Below are 10,918 nucleotides of genomic sequence, written 5' to 3'. Positions count from 1 at the left end.
ATTTATGGTAAAATCCGCAGAACATGCAAGGCACTTTGGAACCGCCTCGACAAAAATGAGATGTTTATGGTGCAGCAGGAATGCTTATACTGTGGCGAGTCAATTCGACATCAACCTCACGTATATAGTGACCAAGCCACAGCCTAATAATTGATTTGACCGAATGAAATTTATTATGGATCTGCAGATTCCATGTGTTTTGGTAAAATGGATGTGATGAGCGATTATTTAAATTTTACTAAATTAAAAACATTCTTTGCTATTAAACATCAGCAGATGAATAAGATAATGCAAGGGAACTAGCAGGAGTTGTCTCCTTAAAATTTTCTCGCATACTCTGTAATAAAGATGTTATCTCAGAGGACGTCTTGCATGGTATCGGAGTATAATAGTTATAAAATATTAACCTTTGCTGGGAATTCAACATTTTTGCAGAATCTATCATGTGATCCTTTACAAGTGTTTTGAATAATAGTATGGTTAATAGCATTGGTTAATACTATGAAATTAATAACACTGGTTAATAGTATTGGGTTAATAATATACAAATATCGAATTTGTGTTTTAGACGCGTTTTTCCCACCGATTCAAATCAAAATTTGGCATGAAACTATAATTTTAGTTACAAAATACCATATTAAATTTGATATATTTAAATCATTTCATTTTTGAGTTATCACATTTAAATGTTTCTAAAAGTTCAGACCGACAGTTGATTAACTTCTTATTGGCTTTGGATAAAGATTTCATAGCTGCCTACACTAAAGATTTTGTTGTTGTTTCTTATGGCACTTGCCATGGACAAGCCCGCTGTTACAAAGATAGTGATTTTAAGCCAGTGGGGGAGAGTCTTTAGTTTTTATAGTAGCGCACTCTAGGGCCAAAAGAACGACTTAGCTACACACATGTCACAAACCTTTTTACGAGGCGGACTTCATTCACGCATCCACAGATCGTAATTTAGACCTGAATCAGAGAAAGCTCACCCCTGATCCAGTACCCCCAGTGGTACTACTCTCGACATGGAGGACTTTGTGACCACGATAGATTTATACGTGCGTCAGCCACCAAGCACGCGGAGAATCTTCGGCCGGCGGGGTTCGAACTTGTAACCTAAGGGATGCGAATCAAAAGCTCTACCAGCCAGGCTAACCCTGCCTCTAAAAATTTTAAACCTGCGTATCGAATTTTATCTATGCTTTCTTCTTTTTGTTATCTTTATTCATATTGTTATCTTTATTCAAACAATAGGATAGGTAGAGTTCCTTTGAACAGATTTTGTTCAAAACTTGATAGAAAACAACAAATTTGCTGTAAAGACCGTATGTCAAATTTCATTCGTTTAGCTCAAAGTGTTTTTGAGTTATCTTTGTCAGAGACGGAAAGGTAGATGAACGGATTGACAGAAATTTTCTAAAAATATGTTTTCCTAACTCACGGAGATCTAAAACTTGGAGATTCATCAAACTCACTTTGAAGTTTTTGACAATTGCAATATTTTCTTAATACTTTGCAAACGAAAACGTAAATTGCAGTGTATGAGAAATGCACTAATATTTGAGCTGAATTTGAAAGCTGCATTGAAATTCCAATAATTCTCAGTTATTGTTATAAAATACATATTTAAATTAATAATTAAATGAGAAAAGTAATCTCACTGGTCTCGATAATAATGAAGTCGGTGGAAATATGGAATTAAGATTGCAATTAAAAATGAATCAGTTTGTTTTGATTCAAGACACTGCATCATTTATTTATTGTTGAACTTTCTTTTTCTATTTATAATCACACACACACACAAAGTGCTGTAATTGCTTAAAATTTTTGCTATTCCCATATAACTGTTATTATTTGGTAAGCGCACGCACGCACACACACACACATACAAAGTGCTGTAATTGCTTAATTTTTTTGCTATTCCGACACAACTATTCTTACTATTTGGTAAGCACAATCTTCCTTCGCGATTTTATGCCAGTTAGGGCCTGATATTTATACCATATTGACAACGGCAGAGCAAAACAATTTGAAAGCTTACTAGTAAAGCAAATCTGAATAATCATTTAAATTTTTTCAAACACAAAAACGAACTTCAATGGCTTCACAGCAAGGCGTAATAACATTTAATTTGATTGTATGCATGCTGGTATTCATCAAGTTACTGTAACATAATATGAACTGATTTCACAGTAATTGCATTTATCCGCAATCTGCGAAACATGGGTCTGTAAATTTTGCTTCTTTTCTTAAAGTACAAACAATATTTTGTTTTATTACATTAAAGCAATTGTATTTTTTAGCCCTTTAAACACGTATTACGTTTTATTCCAATTTATCGTAATGCATTCTGTTATTTGCAAGCTGGATTCTTTTGCATACGCGCCTTTTCTATGTTAAGACATAATTACAAATATTAGATATAATAACAAATATTAGAATTTTCAACCAAATAGAATACTTCATCTTATTCTCCGTCATTAATATTATGTATTTTAAAGATAATTTGTTTATAACTCCGGAAGTTGTATAATCGAAATTTTGTTTTAGATAGAGTCAGTGTTAATGACAAAATTCCATAGCAACGAATAAAGAAGTTACTTTGCCTTTTTAAAATAAACTAGAATTCATGCTTTTACCAAATGCAATTAGATTCGGTCAAATCTCAGATTTTAATATACGTTCATTAAAAATTTAAAATGAATGATTTTACTTTTGGAAGTTAGAAGCTTGCACTCGAAGTTTGGTCAGCTGCGAATTATTTTAATTCGGTAGTTACAATTTTAATTCATTTCAATTCACATTACGGAGATTTAAAAGATTGTCACAAATATTTCCAAAATATAGTAATACATTGATTAATATATTTTGTTGGTACATTCATGGTACAATTGGTACATTTTGTTGGTACAGTTGTTTGAAATCACAGTCCCAATTTAGATTCATGTCCATCAAAATTCATATGGATGAGGGAAAATTTGAAATTTTATTCATTTATTAAAATTTTTAATGATTTGAATTCTGAAGTATACTAAATAAAAACAAACTAATAGTTTAATTTATCATAAGATTTTACTTTTACTTCTGAAATATTAGATTGTCATCAAAGAAAATATGCTACTTGTTAAATAATTCGACAGAAATTTTTAATATTTTGAGATTTAAGACTTCTTTGATTAAAAAATAATATTAAATGTCAGGTATTATAATTGATATTTTATATATTATATAGATTAACGAGGAAAATAGTATGACAATAATATCATTCAGAAGGTAATATTTACTTAAATAATATTATCTTGTAAGCAACACAGAATACTGTTGAAGAAAAAGTGAAGTAAATAAACTCCCATTTATAGAAGCAATATGAGATAAAATCGGAAATGTGTTCGATCTAACCTTCTACTATATTAAAAAAAAAAAAAAAAAAAAAAACCAGGAACTTAAAATGAGAAATAAAAATGTCTGTTTTTTTTTTTTTTTTTTTTATTAAACTATCAAATGCTCTGGCCTGATATCAATCATACAAAATCAAATACAATACAATACATTCCGGCCTAGTTTTATTTTATCGTAATTAGATGAGTAAGGCTAGGTGTCTATTAAGGCATTATTAAGGACTTTTTGAAAACCTAAAACTGTAAGTTTTGGCTCTTATCTTAGAGTCGACTTTTCTTACCTGTGTGGTGATTTATCAGTGAAAAATAAAATCAGTTTGAGCCAATTTTCTTTCGAACTAAGCCTACCATTTACGTTAATCTTTTGTATATGTTTCCTGCATTTAAGGGGCATTACAGAATTCATGTTAAAATGTGAACAGTTTATATTCTTTTTTTCTCTAATAAATTCTTGAAACGTGTAATGAAATATAGGAATATATATAAATTACCAGTGCAGAGCCTTCTAATTTAACTCGACACGTTACCAACAACTGCTTATATGATTCACCAGGCCGCGTTCACATTCTACGTAGTTTGAGATAAATGGAGGGCGTAGTAGTCAATAAGAAAATGCATATTATAGCAGTGAGTTTTTGTATAAAACTTTGTCTTCGGGTATTGGTGGGCAAAGAAATGAATTCATAGAACACTCGGCTAGTCCTGCCACCACATTAAGCCGGATATTCGGGAGCGTAATGTATAGAAAATAACATTTGCCACTAGTTGTTCGTTACTTTTTTGTTTAATTCATTTCATAAATTTCTGAACAATAATTTCAAAATTTATTATAAAGAAAAAACATTTACTCCTATCCTGATATTATAAAAAAAATATTTTTAATGATGACTTTGACTAATGATTCCTTATGACTTTCTCCCTCCAGGAAACAAATTTTTTAAAAATCATTCAAAAAATGACCGCAATATCATTCACAAAAATAAATATACTTAATATTTTTAATGAATAAATAGTAAGTGATCGGCAGAATGATTGTATGAAGAGATGAAATTAGAAGATATGTATACCAGAAAATTCAACACCAGCTGGAAGAACTTTTAGGGTGAACTGATGAGCATAGAAAGCATAAGGAAGATTCAGAATTATTTAGCATTTCAGAGTCTAAAATATCTTCTTCGTGTGGTAGAAGGGTTACAAAGAACATGAGTGCACACTTGCAGCCCCTCCCCACCCACAGATAAATTTTTCCATATTTACCTCGATTGACAATGTTGGAGACACCTCCTATGACCACTATCTCGTAGTAAAGTGATACAGAAAAACATATTCCTCATCCAATGATGGTTTTATGTGGTTTCAACCTACATCTCGCGATACTTTACGAAAGAAATTACGAAATACTATACATTACATTTAGACATCCTTTGTATCGGGCTTGGTGACCCGGTTCATTGATATGATATATCACATGAACAGCCGGGCGTGCCTTAACTTATACTGAAATCATGTGAAATCAATGATCTCTACAAATGCCGGGGAGATCCGCGACATGAAAAAATCTTTCAAAATGCAGGGGATTCGACCCTGTGTCAATGTTAAACTTGTTAGAAACAAGTGCTCCATTTCTTGCATTTGTTTTATTTATTTATTTGCTTTTAACTTCTTTGAAAACCTTTCTGGCCCTGCAGTGTTATGCGATTCCGATAGATTCTCCTTACTTCAAATGCATTTTTTTTTTTTTTTGCATTGGTACTGAATCCTCTGTTATACCATTCTTTTTTCCTTGCATTTATGTCTTGATTTTGTGTATGTAAAATCCTTACAGGCAAATGTGTAATATAAGTTGAAATGTTTATAATAATTTACTTGAAAATGCCGCATATTTTATTTCACTTCATAAAATATTAAAGGAGAAAAAACTCAGTAAAACGTACGGCATCCTTTCGGCAAACTTGATCCAAAATTTGATATAAATCTAAAATTGAGATGTAAGGACGTCATTCATCTAACGTAATACATTTTTGTTACCATATTTGTAGGTAGATAGACAGGCCATCGACGACTAATTTGGTCTTAAAATTTGATACAGATTTACATTATTGAATAAAGTGGAGATCAAATTCCTGTTTTATTCTTTTAATTAATTCATTTTTGGATAATTTTTTCCTTTACTCGTTAAAAGACAGGTTCATAATCTTCTTATTTATGGATTCATTCAAAATTTTCCACTACTATAATGTAAACATCACGCCATTATTTTTATCGATTTAGTATTTTGAATTTTCTTATATCTCGAATATTTTAATCATTATAAAATGCTGGGGATTTTGTACACCATAAAGTAGACAGATTGAATGAAATAAAACAAATTATTTATTCGTTTTAATAATTAAAAGAAAACTTATATTTAAATGTTTAAAAAACATTACAGTGCATTATGGCGATTTCATCAAAAAACAAATATGTTTGTGACAGTCAGCAAAAATCTTCCATTTTGTTTCTTTTAAAATTCACTTTATTAAAATACGAACGATAAAATGTATAGATATACATTACATATTAATAAAACAGTTTCCTTCGTATTGCAAATCGGTGGTTTTGCCTGATATTTAGTTCTGGAAGCTATAGTTTTCCTGTACAAGTGAGCTGGCGTCAGTCACCGGTAGATGCTAATACACAGTTTTCTTTCATTTTAGAATCTTTTCAGATACTAAGAAGCAACTTAGTTCATAAAGCCACCGGTACTGCTCCTAAAATAAAATAGAATAAAACAAATAAGTTTTTTTTAATAAAATAGGATAAAGGTTTTGGAAACGACTACTTAAATTAACAATACTAATAATAATACAAATGACATCGATTGAGGTATTGCTAGTGAATGCCGCAATATGCGCTTTTGCATTTTCTGGAAGTATTTAAAATACTGAGTTTTATAGCATTGAATATCGAAAGACACTTACATGAGCACACGCGCGTGCACACACAAAATTTACTATAGAAAGAAAAGAAAAGCTCAGCTGATTCGTGACAATAATTTCACAGCAGAGAAATAGAATCTGACAAAACAGTACAATGTAAGATAATGTATTATTAATTAATTATTAATGTAGTATACAGTTTATGCAATTAAGTTTGGCTGTAGAGACACATTATTTCACAGCATTGCATTAAAATGAACCAAAGGCCGGGATAACCTGGTTGGTAGGACTTTGGACGCTCGTATAAATCTCACAATCTCGTATAATGGTCGTATAATGCTCGTATAATGGTCACAAAGTTCTCCATGTCGAGAGTAATACCACTGTGGGTACTGGATCAGAAGTGATCGCTTTCTGGTTCAGGTCTAAATTGTGACCTGTGGTTGAATGAATAAATTGCATGAATGAAGTCCACCCCATAAATAGGGTTGTGACGTGTGAGTTGCTAAGTCGTACTCTTGGCCCTAGATGGCGAAAGAGACGCAAAAAACTTTCGGCTTAAATTCGCTAACTTAGTCAGCGGGCTTGTCTATGACAAGTGCCATCGGAAACAACAACAAAATGAACCAAAATATTAAAGTGTGCATGAAATAACCTCACAGATTTCTAGAGAAGAAAAGCACACTCTTGTAGTTCCTATATGAACAATGTTCTGGATTAATTAGTTTTTATTAAAAACCGAAAAATGACAGCTAAATTTTGTTATCTGATAATTTTTTCACAAAAGGAATGTTAACAAAACCATTTGTCTTACCACCGTAGGTATGAAAGTTGGCCTATGAAGCCTGACTGTCCTTACGGCCTGGATCACATCTGCCTGCCTCGTGTCGTGGATCTGAGCAGCCAAATAGGAAGCGGCGCAGTAGAAACCAGACGCTCGACAGCCATCACTAAAAATGGAAATTATAAATTACTTAGTGATATTTAAGTAAATGTTTCACTATACTATAGATAAAAAAAAAGTTTGAGAATAAAAAATTATCACTAACTAAACATTTTTTTTTTTGACAAAGAGAACTATTTCTTAATCAAATAGCTGCTCTATTATGTTTTTATTTAATCAAGCAATTATACATGTTGTAGTTAATAGCTTATAAGCCAGTTAACAGCTACGCTACCCGAACAATTGCTTTTGTATCATGGTCATGTTACTGGCCTGCGAACCGCAACGTCTCAGGTTCTATTCTCGCTCATCACAATTCGCATCAATGTCTAAACTTTTATAAATGTACATGTCTGTGTATATGTTCCGATGTATATGTTTGCACATTAATATATACGAAAGCTGTATGTTTACTCTCTCACTTTTTTATACAATTTTAGCAGCCTTTGGGGATCAGCAGTTTAGTCTGGAGTAATGGCTGTCTTAAATTCTAATTATATCTTTTATGCATAGTTTGATGCTCATTTTTAATAATACAAAAAGTATTTTTAAGTATCAAATTGAAACATTTATTAGAGTAGTGTTACTCTGATAGTTTTACATTTGCTTTTATTGCATAAATGAACTCTTCCTTTTTTGTAGTCAAGTCTCATGACATCATAGTTCTATTAAAAATGTGGATATCTTATTAGTCTATTGTCTAACTTTTACTGCCATTTCATTTCACCTTATTTATTTTTCATATAAATTGCATAGATATTAAACTGATTCTTTCTTCATTTGCTTAAAACGATGGCAGAAAATACTCGATTAAATATATGATAACGCAATAAAAGAGATTCAATTCTCATTGCAACAATGAAAATTATTGTTAAAAATCATACAATTTTTTTAACTATAAAATTCAGAGAAATATGCATGATAGTTAACACCATTAACAAGATAATTTTTTTTAAATTTTAAAATGGCGTAAAAATAAAATTTGTACTTAAACATTTCAGATGTCAAAAATTTCGCTTAATTTTTAAATATTTAAAAATTGCATTGAGGTGCACATTCATACCTTCTAAAGCATATATATGCTGAATTTGTTAGCTCTATGTTTAATGATTAATACTCTAAAGCATCGGTACACATACACAAAAACACTTCCTTGTATAAGTATAACTATGAAAGTTTAGATGGAGTAAATATGGGAAATAGTGAGAGTAAATATACTGCAAAGTAGATTTACTAAATATAAATAACCAGGCAAAGAAACTGTGATAAAATTTAGATTTAATAAATTTGTCAGCAATACATTTATCGACTGATATAATTTAAAATAAATTTCTTTGTGTCATTTATACGATTTTTCGAATTAAATGTATATGCTTATCTCCAAAGATCTGAAATTATATAATGGATCACGATTAGAGAGGATATCTTGTATACTTGAAACTAGAGCCATCTGGTGGAAAGGCTTGAAAATATACTCTTGCTGGTTTAGAAATATAATGAGCTTTGCAAAGATGCACTTCAGTGATCTTGAAAACGATGATAATGTATTTTCCATCATGACGATAAGATATATATTCTTTTCAAACAATGAAGAATCACATGATGAAAGAAATGTTCAATAAAGATAAAATGCTGATGATCGTTTCTAGATTTCTAATTCTGAATTAGAAATGAAAAAATGGCAATATTTTTACAGTACTATTGGCATCTCAGTAAGTCTCTAACTCCAAGAGAATTAAAAGTGTTATGAATATAATCTATCTGAAAATATGTTGGTACATCATATAGAATCCCACAGTCACTAAACTTCACAAAAATGAATGGAATAATGTTGCATTTTCATCGTATACTATTGTGATGACAAAAAAATTTCATTTTTTCATATAATGAGCAATAATTCAATAAAAGAAAAAGCTAAAGAAATTTTAAAAAATGCTGCTGCTCGTTTTCAGTTTCTGATTTCAAGGTTAGAGTGGAAAATAATAATATTTTGGAAGTACCATTGGTATCTCAGTATCAATTTCTAACTCCAAGTTCAGCAGAATTAAAATAATTAAACAAATATTTTAAAAATATTTAGATCAAATACTAGTGTATTACCATAAAATTACAAAAAGAGCTGATTTTATCGTGCTTTTGAAATATTGTTTGGAAAATCAGAGCAACGCATACATGATTATATTCTTAATACTATAAGTTCTTTCAGAAAATTCTCTAAATCTGTGAAAAAATGTCCGGAGCTTTTCATTTTCTCGCTTTTAAAAATACAAAATATCTGAAGGGGATCTGAACACTGGCAAGTCATACTTACTAACAAGTGACTAAGATAGGTGCTGGCCCACTTTTTCTCGTCCATTTGTCTACTTTGGCAATTAGCTGGACAATAGTGTCCACTTGTGGAGGGACGAAATCTTCCCTTCTCCAGCCATGCAGATGAAATGTTTTAATCGTACGTTTTTTCTGAAAATAAAGTTACAATTTAGATTCAAGATAATATATTATCACATATTTAATATTAATATAAGGTCATCGTAAATGCTTAACAAATAAGTTATGATAACATCTAATTTACTTGGCGAATTGGAAGAGTGAATTCATGATGTTCAGCCCATCAATTTGGAGTAGCAATCTTTATTTTGAGTTTAGTTTTTCGTATTAAATTTTAATCATATTCTTTTTTTATCTAATTTGACTTTCCTCTTTTTCAGCTAGAATTTTGCATAGAAAAGAATGGTATAATTTTTGGACTAAGAGATATCTGTATATTAAATATAAAGATACCAATATTTATTAAGAAATCAAAATGTTTTTAAAAATGTCAGACTGACTCCCGCATTTCTATATTGATAAGATTTTCATTAAATTGATTATAAGACTTTAATAAGATAGGTAAATTACTTAAATAAGATTAATTTTTGTCGTAAAAACTGTACTCTTCAACTTAGTAACTGTACCATACTGTACTCTGCCCTCAGTTTCGATAATTAGTCCCCCTAAACATTTTTTATTTTATTTTCTAAGTTTTATCAAGGTTTCCATGTTTCAATCTTTTATTTCGATCAATTCAGCTTAAAAATCATTGCAGTACAGAGACTGTGCAATCACTTAGGGTATTAATAGTGTTATTGATTGTACTAATGACTATATCACTTACTTCCGGAAGTTTCTGAATAATTATTGTTTTCTTACCAGAAAATAATTAATCGGGGGATTGGCCTCATATGAACTTCTCTTTGCTCTTCTATTAGAAAGACGAATCCAGGAACATTCATTAATGATTGTTCCAAGAGTTTAGTTTTTCTATTATGTCTGAGAAAGCTTAAATCTTAAAAGTTCTAAACATACCATTTTTTTTTAATTCTTAAAAACTGTATCCTCATCATTTTTCCTACCCTCAAACAAGTTTGTCATCAATTTCATTCAATGTTCTTCTTTCTTCTACGAATATATCTACATATGCATAATATTATTTCTTTGGCCTCTTATGATTTTCCTCTTTTAAAAAAATGATTAACCCGCCTTCATATAGGATATACTCGGTTCATCCATAAGCACCTACTATTCGGTGACAGAGCACCTATTTGGTCTACATGTTGTATATATTTTACAGTTCATCACATTTTAATGAAATGCCCTACTTTTAATGTTTACCATAACAAGTT

General features: G+C 30.5%; 1 protein-coding gene across 1 annotated transcript in view; it reads right to left on the bottom strand.

Moving 5' to 3' along the window:
* Positions 1-5,887: 5,887 nt before the first annotated feature.
* The window catches only part of LOC129956229 (receptor-type tyrosine-protein phosphatase mu-like), a 76,257-nt gene continuing 71,226 nt past the window's right edge, over positions 5,888-10,918 (bottom strand). The window contains exons 15-17 of the mRNA XM_056068285.1: positions 9,568-9,716; positions 7,128-7,263; positions 5,888-6,145 (exon numbers count right to left, since the gene is read on the bottom strand). Coding sequence (XP_055924260.1) covers positions 6,083-6,145; positions 7,128-7,263; positions 9,568-9,716 — 348 coding nt within the window. The 3' untranslated portion in view covers positions 5,888-6,082. The remainder of the gene's footprint in view (positions 6,146-7,127; positions 7,264-9,567; positions 9,717-10,918) is intronic.

Source organism: Argiope bruennichi, chromosome 2 (assembly GCF_947563725.1).
Source record: "Argiope bruennichi chromosome 2, qqArgBrue1.1, whole genome shotgun sequence".
NCBI classification, from domain to species: Eukaryota; Metazoa; Arthropoda; class Arachnida; order Araneae; family Araneidae; genus Argiope; species Argiope bruennichi.
This window is presented reverse-complemented; position numbering and strand designations above follow the sequence as displayed.